General features: G+C 40.9%; 1 protein-coding gene across 2 annotated transcripts in view; it reads left to right on the top strand.

Annotated features, from left to right (window-relative positions):
• The first annotated feature begins 623 nt into the window (after positions 1-623).
• The window catches only part of LOC117955461 (transmembrane gamma-carboxyglutamic acid protein 3), an 18154-nt gene continuing 3532 nt past the window's right edge, over positions 624-15245 (top strand). Inside the window, exons 1-4 of one of the 2 annotated variants that reach the window (XM_034889992.1) lie at positions 624-873; positions 4702-4750; positions 7849-7950; positions 8750-8910. In XM_034889992.1, coding sequence (XP_034745883.1) covers positions 4741-4750; positions 7849-7950; positions 8750-8910 — 273 coding nt within the window. In that variant the 5' untranslated portion in view covers positions 624-873; positions 4702-4740. The remainder of the gene's footprint in view (positions 874-4701; positions 4751-7848; positions 7951-8749; positions 8911-15245) is intronic. The other variant, XM_034889993.1, reaches the window with a different exon arrangement.

Below are 15245 nucleotides of genomic sequence, written 5' to 3'. Positions count from 1 at the left end.
TTGCTCAGGGACACATTGGTTGATGTATTGGAATGGGAATCAAACCCACACTAGAAACATGTGTCATAGCCACTGGGCCATCACCGCCCCTATAGTCCAATTCCTGGGTCTATTAAGGGAGTAGGTTGCTAATACCACAGCAGTGTTCCCAGGCATTAACCTATTCTACATTTACAATTCAACAAAAACTGACTAACATCTAGATTCCTGTCTCTCGAGATGGCCTAACTATTAAAGTATTGGAGTCAATGAAGTCAAACTAAATGCTATTATACTGATAAAAAGTAGCCAATATCTAGCAGGGCATTTATCCTGCCATTTGTCACAACCAATCAGATTTTGTGAAATCAATTTACATCGGGAGCGCCTGTCAGACATGCACTGAGAATGTTGGGAAGCAGAGTATTTCTGTGCAAGGTGTGGCTTAGTGGAGTTGTTTCTATCTCTCTATGGTAGGCTACACACATGCCAGGCAAGGACACAGTTTGTATACAGAGCGAAAAATCTGGGACATATTTGCAAGATTTTACTCTGTCGCCCGCTGGCGAATCGAAAATCCGATCTAGAAAACCCCAGCGCCCGTGCAACCAACCTACACATCTAACAACCTCTGCTTCTCTCTTTTTCTCTTTCTATTCAGTAGAATATTTCCCCGCCCCTTCCCCCTTTGTCACTCGATGCTCATTAGGGCTGTGATTGGCCAGTCGCAGGGATTCCTTCTCTTCCATTAGCTAGCTAGCAGATACGTCAATCACGTTTTTTTTTACCCGTGTGGGAGCATTTAGACTGTTTATTATTAACATGAGCAGTCGATGTGTGGGAGTTTCCTGGACTTGGACATGGGGGAAAAGGCGTTTATCAAGCGGAAAGAAGGTAAGAACGATTTTGTATTTCCCTCCCTTTGAGTAGAGACGGCATTAAACCACTAGCTACACAATTATTCTCAATGTGGGCAGGCTACTATAGAGACGTAATGTGTCGGGGAAAAAAGACAAGAAACATAAGACTTGATGATTTTTTTTTTATGCATTTAGCGTCACAGACGAACGAGAATGGGCTGAGACGTTAGTGACTGTTTTTATCTATCTAATTGTGTATTGGGTCATTTTAGCCTGACTATATCTACAGTATTTGGGCTTGCGGATGTAAAAACATTGCCTTACCTGTGTGCGCTTGTGTTTGTCAAATGTCCCTATTATTCCAGGACACAACCAACGTGTCTTTAATATTGTATATATCTCGTTTAAAACAGGGGTCTCGTTGTATCCTTATGACTCAATAAGTTGGTCCAGATTCAGAGCCTCCCCTATCTTGGTCTCAGTTACTATGGAAACCCCACACCCCATCCCTCTCCATATATATTTATAGAGCCTATACTTGCCAGAGGTAGGGCGAAATGAAAAAAAAATGGAGAGAAATGTAGCATTTAAAACTCAGGCTGTTTCCTAGGTGATACATGCCAGAAAAAAAAACACATTTGGGGTCAGTCAGTTACCCCAAATAATAGCCTAAACTGAAATGATAATAATACATAAGCAGAGGTACAAAAGTACTACAGTATTGGTAACAATATTACTCAATTACAAGTAAAAATACCAATCTGAAAAATTACTCAAGTAAAAGTAATAAGGACATTTAGAATGTACTTTAAGTAAAAATTACTTTATATTTGTTTTAAAACCACAACTGTAAAACAGGGTGTGGGGATCTCTCCCACTTAGTGCAAATAGGACAAGGGGTTCATACATCCCAAACTATTTTGTTTTGAATTAAAGAAAAATCTATACAAACCTATATACAGATAGCTTTTACACACCTAATGTTCATAGCCCAGAGTAGCAGCTAGCTTCTACACACCTAATGTTCACAGCCCAGAGTAGCAGCTAGCTTCTACACACCTAATGTTCACAGCCCAGAGTAGCAGCTAGCTTCTACACACCTAATGTTCACAGCCCAGAGTAGCAACTAGCTTCTACTCACCTAATGTTCACAGCCCAGAGTAGCAGCTAGCTTCTACACACCTAATGTTCACAGTCCAGACTAGCAGCTAGCATTTACATTCCTGATGTTCACAGCCCAGACTAGCCGCTAGCTTCTATACACCTAAGTAGCCTGTATGAGTTTATTAGATGTATACATTTAGCCAGTGTCCTACATACGTTGTCATAAGGGTTGCTAGTGCTAGACAAAAATTTGCAATGCCTGTTGTTTTGTGCCTGGTAGGCAGCCTAGATGCTAATCATTCATCAGTGCAGTGCAGGGATCATCAAATACATTTTTCCAAGGGCCACAAGGGCCAGACGTTCAAATAAAGAAATTCAAATTAATTTATAACATCCATCCATCTTCATCCGCTTATCTGGTATTGGGTTGCGGGGGCAGCAGTTCCAGGAGGGGACCTCAAACTTCCCTTTCCGAAGCCACATCAACCAGCTCTGACTGGGGGATCCCGAGGCGTTCCTAGGCCAGGTTGGAGATAAAATCTCTCCACCTAGTCCTGGGTCTTCCCCGAGGCCTCCGCCCAGCTGGTCGTGCCTGGAACACCTCCTTAGGGAGGTGCCCAGGAGGCATCCTTACCAGATGCCCAAACCACCTCAACTGGCTCCTTTCGACGCAAAGGAGCAGTGGCTCTACTCCGAGCTCCTGACAAATGACTGAGCTTCTCTGCCTATCTCTAAGGGAGATGCCAGCCAACCTCCTGAGGACCACTTTACCCTAATTTTTACCTTATATGGCTATTCTTTTTTTAACGATTCTTTTTGGGGCTTTTCCGTCCTTTATGTGATAGAAAAGCTAGGTGAGAAAGGGGAGAAAGACGGGAAAGACATGCAGGAAATTGTCGCACATTGGATGTGATCCCTGGACCTCTGCATTGAGGTATAAAACTCAAAATGTGCGCCTGCTCTACCCACTGAACCAACCCGGACGCTAACATGGCTATTCGTGTTTGAAATCTTTAGTTTATTACTGAATGAATGCTATTTTCATACATGAATTAGTGTGAGCATATTCGTAAAAACATGTCAGACAACAGACTCCTACTTTTAGTGGACAGAAGTCAAGTCTGTACCTTTAGGTTACATTGCAGCTCTGTTTGGGTCACTTTGTCACTGCAATCTCGCCCACTACTGGTTAATCTGCCGATTTCTAGTATGAAAGGCTGCAGCACCTAATTGGACATTACAATATAGATATGCAGAGCGGCTTTCACTTTCATCACTGAAACTGGCTACACCGACTCAATGTTTGGCTGACCTAATGTAGCGCCCGTCCCCTGGCAGCATAGAGGCTGGCGGACTGTCCGAAAGAAGCACAGTCCATGGAAAAAAAAGACGCTTTGTAATTAACGTTAAGGATTTAAAATTCACTCATCCTTTGTATTGATCATGTGACTCAACAGGTGGACTAACCGCTCCACCAGAATATAAACAGTAGGGCACAGATTGTAGACATTATAGTTCTGATAGTTAATTAGTTAAAACTGCTTTAATTTATGCGTAGGAAAAAACAATCAGTCCTTCATTAGTCGATATACGTAGTTAAAATCGCTTTAATTTATGCGCAGGAAAAAACAATCAGTCCTTCATTAGTTTATATACGATCTAATCCCCAATCAGCGCAAGCCTAGAGAGCCGTATCTGCCATTTTTGAAATTCTAAACACAAAAAAAAAGAAAAGAGGAAGTCTCAGCGTAAGGAGGCGGTATAGTAATGAGAGTCTTTGGTGCGCGAAAAAGCCAAGGAAAACATGCACGACTATTTTTTTTTTAAACTTAGTTTATTGCAAAAAGGACAACATACATTTTGAAGAGAGTTCAGCGGTAAATACATTACAAGAGTGCCATTGACTTTTCTCTTTACGTACATTTTCCTAGTACCAAACATATTAAAGGAGAAACCTGACACAACAAATTAGCTGTCTGTGGTATGTGACCATAGTTACTGGGTTAGGGTGCCTAAACATGATAGGTATTAAAACAGATTTAAAATTGTCATTTTATGAATTATTGTTATCAAGACGTCTTGCTGGAGTCCCATTGTGTTTTTAGACTAATACGTCACCTCCATAGTCATCTGCAGGCATCTTTTCATTTAAAAAAATGTTCAGTTGGAAATAAAAATCTGGTTTTCCAGTATATTCAAACTTTTCTTCCTCAACGCCAATAGCACTTGAGTCTGACTTCAGAAACTTCAGAGTTTTACCTTTTCAAAGGAGACCAAATACATTCATGTAATCCACAAGGTTCAAGAACAGCTTTTAATTTACTTTAGGTATGCCTTGGATAGATGGTTTTGCCAAATTTGAACGTTAACGGGCGCTCTGACATTGTGACGTGTCCCAGGAGTAATTGTTTTCCTTGGCGCCAATGTAGTCAAGGAACTGGGGCAGAGGGAAAAAACTTTTCTTGAATGGTCTCAACCCCTCATGACTATGGAAGTTGATGGCAGGCTTCGAGCTTATTGGCTGTTGTTGTAGGCCAAATTTAAAATGACAGATATTAGACTTGAGCTTGTGTATGAGCTAATATGTAGACAACCAGGCTGATTAGATCGCAGGAAATTTCTCAAAAAGTTGACTCAGTCTCACCTTTTGTCCCCTGCGATCACTTGAAGCTAATCACATTGTTAATTGACATTGTTCCAGTTTCTTTGTTAAATGATTCTGTCACGTGTCTAATGTTGTGCTGTGTTCTCCCTGCAGGTCTGCAGTCTGCCAGAGTGTGAGTAAAAGGGCAGAAGCATGGCCGCTGGTGAGCACAAAACAAGCACACATATCCAGCTTAGATCAATTACTTGTGTACATTTGTTTTGTTGCTTGCCTTGCTATTTCAAACAGGTGACAGCATAATATAGAAAAAAGTCCATCCTTTTAATTGAACCTATTTAACCCACAAACACACTAAAATGTGTTGTCGGTTTAACACTTTTAAGTTTCTTTTAATATGTGTCTTTTACTTTTTGAATTCCAGATGAACTACTCTTCACATGGGCATAAAATAACCCACCGCACAGCAAAGTTTTAAAAACAAAAGTCTATGTTAAAGCTGGTTCACGTGTTACTGCTTTTATTTACTCACAAGCAATGTGGCATTTAAAAGGCTATTTTTGTAAACCGAGTACGGCGCGGTGCTCACATGAAACACACACATTAACCAAAAACAAGGCATGTGTATGTTGGGGCCGATTTTGCAGTTTTTATTTCTGTTGAATCAATTTTATTTATTTAGCTTAATATCACAAATCACAAAGTTGGTTTGGTATGAGCTGAGTACAATAAAAAACAGTTTTATTACATTCAAAATTGTCCACCACAGTCTTAGGTAACATCCTAGGTAACAGACCTGGGATGTTACCTAAGACTGTGTACCTAAGAGTCTGTCTTCAATTGGTTTTTCGTGGCAAACGGTGAGCCGACGTTTAACTCAGCCAATCAGCTTCCAGAAAGAAATGGACCAGTTGTTCCGGACGTAGACCAGTGAAGGATAATTGAAGCTTTTTTCCGGTGATTGCTGAGGGTTACTGCGCAGCCTCCAACTGAGCTCGACGACGTAGATGTGACGTCAGCAACCTGTCTGGTAGCTGTGCCAAAAGAAATCTCAATCATTTCCAATCCGCAGTGATGGAGAGCGTAGGTATGTTTTAAGAGATAACATAGACACAAGCTAATTACTGCTAACTAACATGTTATTTAACGTTAGTAATGTACTGTAAACTAAACAGCTGATGTAAGTCGAAACTGTCTGCGATCTTCTCCTGATAATACGGTGATTTTGTGACTATGCTTCGGCAAGTCACATGGTTATCACGCAATTGTTAGCCTATTTTTACAAAAACGTTTGCTGAGGTAGAAAGTAATGGAGCCTTTTATACATTGTTGTGTTTCTTTAGAAATAAACAACGGTCAAATAGAGTCTTTAAACGCTTCTGATGTAAAGTTATTTGCTGTCAAAGTGACATCAAAATGAAGGACAGTGACTGGGATGCTAACGGCAGGTGATGGCTTCCTAGCATTTAAATGGCGCCATGGAAGCTAGAGGGGAGAGGCACTAAATCCAACTAGTATTGCAAGCATTACTGCTACTACGTTTTATTGGTAATGCTGTTTTCTGATTAAATTAGCTTTTCACAGTACTTTGGCTCTTTTATTGATCAAATAGTGTGGTAGTGTTATATTTCCCAGAGCATTCTGATGCTCAGGCTTCTGCTGCAAACTGAAATAGAACTATGGTTTAGGGTCTGGAAGGACAGGGAAGTACATTTTGTGCTGTAGTACAGCATTTTTTGAGAAAAACTTTGTAAATCTCCCACAAATTGCAACAGAAAATCTGGCAAATGTTTATTACTCTTAAAAGTCTCCTCTATGATACATAAAAAAGTCCTAAAAGATCCAAGTGGTACCACAAAGAGGTCATTATAAGCTCACTGCAGGAAAAACAACAACTTGTGGCTTAGAGGCGCACTACCGGCACCATGTGGGTGGATGTCTACACTCTCATCAGTCTAACTCCAGCGCGGCTGAGACAAGTGCGATGCCTAGTGGTTAACTAGCTATACTATACCGGTGTTAAGCTTGTTATCAAACTGGTGACCCCAACAAAAATGTAACTGAAAAGATAAGAAGAATAAGGAACTTCTGTTGTTCAGAGCTGACGCCAATATCGTTGAACAAATTCAGAGAACGGCCAGAGACTCAGTTTTTTATCACCAAATTATCAACGGCTCCGTGACGGCAGCGTAATCCGTGACATGCCCTGCCTCCAGCACGCTCCAGAGAGAGGGAGAGAGGTCTAAGGTGTTGGAATTACGCTTTATGTTATAGGACATTATTTCATTAATTTATGTGTAAGTACAGTTTGTCTTCATAAAAGATTATTTTTCTCTAATTACCTCACTCATAGTTTCATTTGACATGTACCCTATATTCGGTTTAGGAGAAGAGCAAACCCATCCCTGCCTTGCGCAGTGTCTGGTGATGCCAATCACAGTACAGTAGACCAATTCCCCTATTAGGCGATGAGGATGTGGAATCTGTGTTTTCAAGTGTGCGTGATTATGCATCTCTGGGTGTGAAAGTAATCTACCAGAATATAAAGAGTGGCTTTAAAAGAAAATCTGTTCTATACATGTGTTGCTGTGCATGACGCGATTGAGGTGAAAGCAATGATTGATTGCAAATCTGTGGCCTGCACACTGAGCTCAGCAGTGGTGCCACGCCTGCAAGACGCTGGAGCATTATCGGGCATCTCCCTTAACCTGGTTAATGTAGTGCTAGTTGGGTGTGGGAGTTTGAAGACCACGCCCGAGGGAGTTTGTGCGTTGGTGCTTACGTTTTGCAACAAAGCCTTTGTCCCCATCTTGGTTGTGGTTGACCAGAATAATGAACTGGCAGCAACCTTAATAAACATCTACGTGTAATGGACTTGACTTTTGTCTCTTCTGGCCAATGTAAAGAGTTGGCAGCGAAGTGATGTGCCGGAAAGGGACACAGAGGCTCAAGTGGGCTGTGACTTTTGGGTTGATGCAGGAGCTCTTGGTTTGGGCATGGCTGTAGAACACTGAGAGTATTTCAGCTGATGCTGCTGATGTCATTGAAACCACAAGTGCTTGCTCAAGAGCTAGGAACACACACACACACACACACACACACACACACACACACACACACTCATAAGGAGAACTGTAGCAAAGAAGTGACTGATGGCTCCCAGGAAAGATCATCAATCCACTGCCCCAACTGGTGACATTAAGAAGAAATCCCAAAGTGGCTGATGCATTCCCATGTATGGCATTGGAAGACTTTGACAGGGATGAACTGGTGGTATTGACGTCCCCTCCCTCCACTTTACAGCAGCAGGTGCTGAGATGGATGGTAACTCAGAGGGCAACAACACCAGTGCTGACAGCTTGGCCATCAACAGTGGGCCAGAGCGCAAGGGAGAAAGTAGAGCAGGTAGTGAAGTGCTGCAATGGGGATTGAGGACATTGATGTTGACGCCCCCATATTGTCACCTGAGGGTAGAGCCAAATTGGTGCAACTGAACACAACTCAAGATATCACCTATTACGTATACAAGTAGTTAAGTATCCGGTTGTATTGGGTGCCTTATTATCGAAATAATGTGCAAATTCAAAAGTTATTAAAGAATGGCCTAATAATAAGGATATTATGGTAATACTATTAATTCTTACATTTTGATGTCAGATGCCATACACCGTTGACAAGGTCAAAGATGTAGTTAAAACAGTGAGTGGGTTTATGTACACTCTGACTGAAACTAATTGAATCTAGTAGTAACATGAAGGCAACGCTGACGTCGTTATCAACGTCCACATGAATATCAAAATCACCTACAAGAATTACTTAGTCAGATTTAGATTTTAAACTGAGAGAATTAAAATAAAATAAGAATATATGAATTCAAAATTCAGATTACAGACAAATTGTAATGTTTTCCAGGTTAACTAAGCAATAAGAGACATAAGAACAAGGCTTTCAAGTGAGTTATAATTTAGTTCAGGTGAAGGATTTATAATAGGCTTGAGTTGAAGATGGCTGCTGCATTGCTCTCCTTAACTGGGACCCCAATGAATATATGTATTAATATGACTCGGAGGAGTGGATTCATTTAGGTTAACATATTCTTCATGACACAGCTAGACTAGACACAGCTTTACTAGTACAGATTTAGATAAAAAAAGATCTGAAATTAAAAAAATCCCTATCTAATTCTCCTATTTTTGTTCTGCAGCCTTCCTGGATGGTAAGGATGCTCACTCCATCCTGAAGCGTGTCCCGCGGGCCAATGGCTTCCTGGAGGAGTTGAGACAGGGGAACATTGAGAGGGAATGTGGTGAGGAGAGCTGCAGCTTCGAAGAAGCAAATGAAGTGTTTGAGAACAAAGAGAGAACGGTGAGCAACTTCTTCTAAAATATTTATCATATATTTATCAATTAATGTAGCATGATTTTAGTATAGTGATTGTGGAGTAGAGACTAACTGTGGTAATAAAGGCCCTATCACAGCCAGTACCTTTACGTGTACTCCATGTTGTAAAGAAACAAGGCTTTTGTACTACATAATTATGACCTACAATTATTCATCAATTCATCAATACAAATGTTATCTGCTGTGCTGAGTCGCTTCTGGTTAGCTTCATAGCTAGGCTAACTTTAGCAGCGTAGCAGCCAATCAGAGGCAGAGTGTGCCCCCACTCTGCCTCTGATTGGCTGTGGGTCTTCCCACAAGGCATCACTAGGTGCTTCAATTCAGTTTTGTCTCGAAAGAGTGTCTTTCCCCCATCATCACAGAAAGATGGGGGAAAGACATTGATTTTAAGGTCAAATGCACTGAAAACAATTGACGCAACCATTTGCATTGTGCATCATTTGAGGTGCCTCACAGGGCACAACGCAAACTTTTTTCCCAAAGAGCACAACTCCTAAGGGCGCAATGAAAATGTATCAAATAATGTGTTTTTCTTTCACAAAAGGAATACAAGGAGACATTTACAAGCAAAGGGATTTCATTTATTTGAATAGAACTAACGCTCGTTCTTGTTTTTCTCACTTAACCACTCACTTATTGATGTCAGTCATATAACACACTTGCCATTCTCGCTCTTAACTTACGCTACTTTCGTAACTATTTTAAAATTCATATTCTATTGATCAGTACACTAAATATAAAGTAGTTGTGTAACCACCACGGTTCGGCATGCATGTGAAATGTAAAATACATGTTAAATACAGTTCAACTGTCGCTGTGAAACCGCCTACGCATGATCAGGGGCAGCACTTCCTCTGTCTCTACCGCTCCCCCGTAGAAAAAGCAACGTCACAGCCAACGCTTGCTGCTGGAATTTTCAATTTCCTTGTGAGTCATCCCAAAAGGATTAATAAAGAGAAGTCTAAGTCTACCTGCAAAGGGGAGCGCAGATAGACGTCGCCTCTGTAACATCTGCTCTGCTACCTCAGTAAACAGGGTTAGCAATGCTGATAAAGCGGTTGCAACTGTGGTTACTTTTTAAAAGCCTCGCTGGTAACGCTCACAGCAGGCTTACTGAAACATAATAGCCTATAATGACAAGCCGAAAATGGCCACTCTGACACAGGACTCAGTGGTGATACACACTACTTTGAAGTTGCTTTTTTTTAAAGAGCCTGTGCTGTACACTGATGCTTGCTTTCAAAGCTCTTTTCTGCATGTTTCTGTCAACTCCGTGTTTTCTTCTCTCTCTCTCTCTCTCTCTCACTCTCACTCTCACTGACTGACGCTTACTTGGACCCAGCCGTCTGTGTATTTAGTTTTTTAGGTTTTGCTTCATCAGTCTTGGTTGGGACTTTCCAAATAAGACTGTGCAGTCCAAAATATGTTAATACCATCACAAGTCAGTTCAGTAGTTTTCAGTGATTTCTTGTATGTATGTGCTCTATGCAATTATGAAAATGCCTGTTCACGTTAGGTTTTTCACTTTTGACAGTTCGCACACATCTATTTTTGTTGAAAATGTGTTAAACGGTTGCACTGTGGAGCCCTGCCTCAATTGATGTGCCTATGGACTGCAGGCATCAGGTTTGAAATGCCAACCAGGGCTCAAGCTTAAGGACCTCCCCTCATCCTGGGGACAAATTAAAATGGATTGGGGAGGATGAAAGTACATTTCGGCACAAATTTGGGACAAGAGTTGAAAACAAAAAAGAACATGACATGCGGAACAATGAACGCCGATAACAATAAAATTGACAACACATTTTGTGTTGTGCAAACAGTTTTTAATAAAACCTCCTTGACATCACACACACACACAACAAACTCATTATAGTTAAACCTGCGAAAATCATACGCCGGTATTGACCGGCCATAATAAGGTGTTTTATGTACAGTGTCTAATACTGAAATAGGGATACTGAAATATTTTAACGTTAACGTTACTTCAAGAAAAGCACCAGAACATCACCCAGCAGATCCAGATCCTGAACAGACAAGCCTCTGACCTGAAAACAGCTTCAGCTTCAACGAGGAATACAACCCACCCTGATCAGGTAAGCTTATTGTTAATATTACAAGTTGGGTAACATTACTGTTAAAAATATTGCTAGCTAATGAGCCAGCAGCCAACGTTTGTATTTATCCAACAGTGACCGGGCTTACAATGATGTTACGTTAACCATGAGTTAACTTTGAGGAGTCAAATCTCATGTTTACTAACATGCTAACTAAACCAAAAGTTTTGTAAACTTTGCTGCTAATTTACAACCAAACGGTGATAAAAGCACACTTATCAGCAACCTTTCATGTCCGGTTGATCTGCTCCCACTAGAAGCGCTTAGAGCGACCGTGCAAAGTCTGAGTGCTCTCCTCATCGGAAAAGCTGCAATGACGTCTCTCCCTCTCCCTGTGACAAGTGCAATTGCATCTTGCCTGGCAGCTCCTCCAATTAAGAAACACCAGCTAGCAAAGCCATTTCTATTATGCATATAAATGAGAACAAATGCTACTTTGTGTAAAAGGGTTTGTGGTAACCAGTGGCGACTGGTCATTAGGAGCAGGTGGACCACAGCCTGCAGCCAAGATGTCTGCTTATTGTTGTGCAGCAGCAGATGATCTCCCATCGGCCCAGAATTATCTCCACTTTCACTTGTTTTGTAATTTATAGGGATTAGCGAGTAAAGCATTATCTGTATCTGTTTACCACATGAACTATCTGTATCCGTATATACTCGGACTGGGCGGGGCCTAACCCGGAAGTGGGCAGAATTTAACCCGGAAGTGGGTCGGGTTGTCTTGAAATGGGTGGGGCTTTAACAGTATGTTATTTAAGCATGCAATTGATATGAGTTGATCAGAAATTGTTATATTTATTGCTGATTAGAAAACTATTGACATGACGGCATAGAGCTTCAGATGCTGTTTCTCAGATCTGCATTGACTTTAATGAAGCCAGCTGACGGTTAAAAAAAAATATATATCTCCGACGACAGACGCAACGGGAGTCGCATTTAAACCAAGCAGCATGTCTGAAACCCCACGTTTACCAGAAACCTACTGTTTACTATGTAAGTACAACAAACCGAGTTAAAAACAAACTGAAGCTAAAGAAACCCTAAATTTTAACGGTTTAGTGCCTAACCCACTTTTTGGCGGGTAAATTTCACTGTAGTCGGAAGGAATTTGGCAGAGAGATTTTTGGCACAAATGCCATTAACGTTAGCAGAGACAAAATGTTATTGATGGCTGCTGTTCAGACCCGAGGGCCTTGGTCTGATATGGTTTGTTTCCCGATGGTTCATTAAACTTTATTGTAGCTGGGGAGTTAATTGCTGGTGGGGTTTGAATTGAAATTAGCATTAGATTACTTATCTGTCCATACAGACAGACAGCTGTCTATACAGCTAACAATACTGATGAACTTACTAACCTAGCAGCTCCTTCAGAAGCAGACTGATACACCCACGGTGTAAGAAGGAGAGGTACCGCAGGTCATTCATCCCGGCCGCTGTCAGACTCTACAACACCTGCACTACCTGATAATGTTGTAGTTTCTGTTCCTTTTTTCTCCCATCTACACCACACACTTTCTGTTTATCTTTATAATCGGTATTTATATTATTTTATTACAAGTACTTACTTTTCAATATTTATGGTCACAGGTTATTATAATTTATATGATGCTACCGACTCTTGCTTTATTACTCTAATCACACATTCAATTTAATTTTAACGTCACTTACACCCCAATATTGTTTCTTGTATCATGGCAACCACACTTTAAAATACCTTTATTTGATGCCATTTTGCTTACTTTCAGTTTACCATATAATCATTGTATATTGTTTTCCTGTATTTCTTTTGTGTTTACTTGTTTTTGTGTTTTTGTTTTTTTGCTGTTATTGAAGAAAAAGCTACTGCTGTAAAGAGATTTCCCCGTTGTAGGATGAATACAGTATAATCTAATCTAATTATTTGTGGTTTAGCCCAATACAGTTTACTGTGGTCAAAACAATCATTCTAAAAATAACTTTATGAGCATGTTGAACGATGTTGTAGCCTTATAATATTTGCCACCAAGCATCAACCAGCACATTGTAGTGATGTTTAGCTGGATCAATCAATATTGAAATATCATATCAATAAATAAGGTAATAATATAACAATATGCTAATTGCTGTGTTGCAAAGTGGCATGTATTCAATGACAAAATGTTGCGTGTTGCGTGTCACAAATGAAATTGAAAATTGTTAGACATTTAGGATAGTGTTAGTAAATTTTACATATTGTACCTTTAAGTTAAATTGATGCAGTATGTAATTACATCCATGTGAGTATGCTGTAGACTATGTATAGTAAAATGTACTTTTCTATTTGCAGATTGCCTTAAATTCCTCAAGTTCTATCAAATATGAGGCAAAGAGAGCGGTTTCCAGAGTGGAAAGAAATCTTCCCATATGCCGAATTTGATGTGGAGATTTAAGCTGTCGTGCTTTTCCCAGTCTGGCAAAAGGGAACAACCTTTTCGTTGGTGTGGACGATGTTAAAATCCTAAATGATGTTAAAGGAGGTTCACAGAAATGATGTGAAGCACCCCTTGCTATGCGTCCAAACCTGTGGAATGCAGGTTGTGTTAAAAATTAAACTGGACCTGTGCAGCTCTTACAAGAAGGACAACACTTGTTGCGCCTTTGTTCAGACCATAGGTGGATCCATGAAGACTGGCTTGGTGGAGAAACTTGAAATCAACACTTTTTCTCTGTCATGTGTGATTCCAGTGTTGGCTGCTCCGTCAAAGACAAGGAGATGGTCTACATGGCATGTGGAAAATGGCAACCCGTCATTAAATTAGTGGACATTGTTTCATTAGAGCAAGCCCACAGCCAAGACATCCTTGACGCCATACTTGTTGCTTTGAGGAATGTGGGCCTGATGGAGTAAGACTTTCTCTAAGTATATGGATGGCAATGGCTCTGGTGGAAGACCTAACTTGCACTAATGCCCCGTCTCACTACCAGCATGCAGTCAGCAACCTGGTCCCAGGGGCGGATTTAGTCATTTTGAGGCCTAAGGCAAACACAGGCATGGGGCCCTCCATAACCCTTGTTCTCCCCCTTTTCAGTCCCTATTTATCTGAGAAAGACGTTCTGACAGCTGTTTTGGCCAAAGTGCTGGATCATCTTCAATCATAACACATGGATTAGGGTGACTGCTACTCACGGGGTCTAGTTGCTGAGTATTATGTGTGTGTCACCATCTTCGTCATTGCCATAGTTATCATCATGGATAGTGAAAGCAGCAGTTCCGTAACCATCTCCATTCGAAGGATCCTAGAAGGTTGTCTTGTATGTAGCCCCCGCATCGCTAAAGCAACCTGGGCTGACACTGCCGGTGGGTAGCTCCTCCTCACCAGTGTTAGCATTGCTAGCGCAAGCACCTGCTTCTTGCTGCTCTTTAGTAACGTTAATCTTAGTGGTGTCAGTAGCCGTCGTGAAAAAGGTTGTTACCTTTGGAATTTTGGCTTAAAACTTTCTGTTTTCTTCCCGCTTCTTCCTTTTTTCAGAACCACTTCAGTAGCTTCCCTTCATTTTTTAACCGTCTGTAACCTACAGCTTACAGCATGCCGAGCCGTTTGTTTTCAAACACACAGGCAGATGCGCAGTAGGATAATGGAATAGTCCAATGTATTGGGGAGTGGCTGGAGTTTCTCATCATGAATTAAACAATCGGATAGCACTTTAGAGTATCAATGTTTAGAGATATAATTAATTGGTGAAAAGTAAAACAACAAATTGTAACCATAAGTTTATGAGGCGTTTTACAGGGCCCTTGGTAGCTTGGGGCCTAAGGCAATTGGCGACCTTTGCCTAATGGTAAGTCCGCCTCTGCCTGGTCCAAACATTTGCTGAACAGTCCATTGATCTCAACATATCCAAAACTTAGGAGCTGTGTTGTGGGAGCAGAGTCCAAACAGCCTCCCATCTCTTCCAACCTCTTAGTAGCCAGGGTCAGCTGGTGGAGCAGCTTTAGTCCTATTAATACTTGGGAACAGAGATCGACACTTGTCTGTCCTTTGCACAGCAAGCTGACGTTTTGCACAAAAAAGCACAACAGCGTCCCACCTGTTTGTTTTTTTTATCAACTTTTTATTGTTTTATATTTACATATATACAGAACAGACAAATACAATGGAACAAGGTGCCCCTTTAAAATTAATATATAAATATATATAGATATGTATGTGTAGATATATCTGT

This window comes from Etheostoma cragini, chromosome 13, assembly GCF_013103735.1.
Source record: "Etheostoma cragini isolate CJK2018 chromosome 13, CSU_Ecrag_1.0, whole genome shotgun sequence".
NCBI classification, from domain to species: domain Eukaryota; kingdom Metazoa; phylum Chordata; class Actinopteri; order Perciformes; family Percidae; genus Etheostoma; species Etheostoma cragini.
Note: the sequence above shows the minus strand (reverse complement) of the source record. Positions and strands in the feature narration are given on the sequence as shown.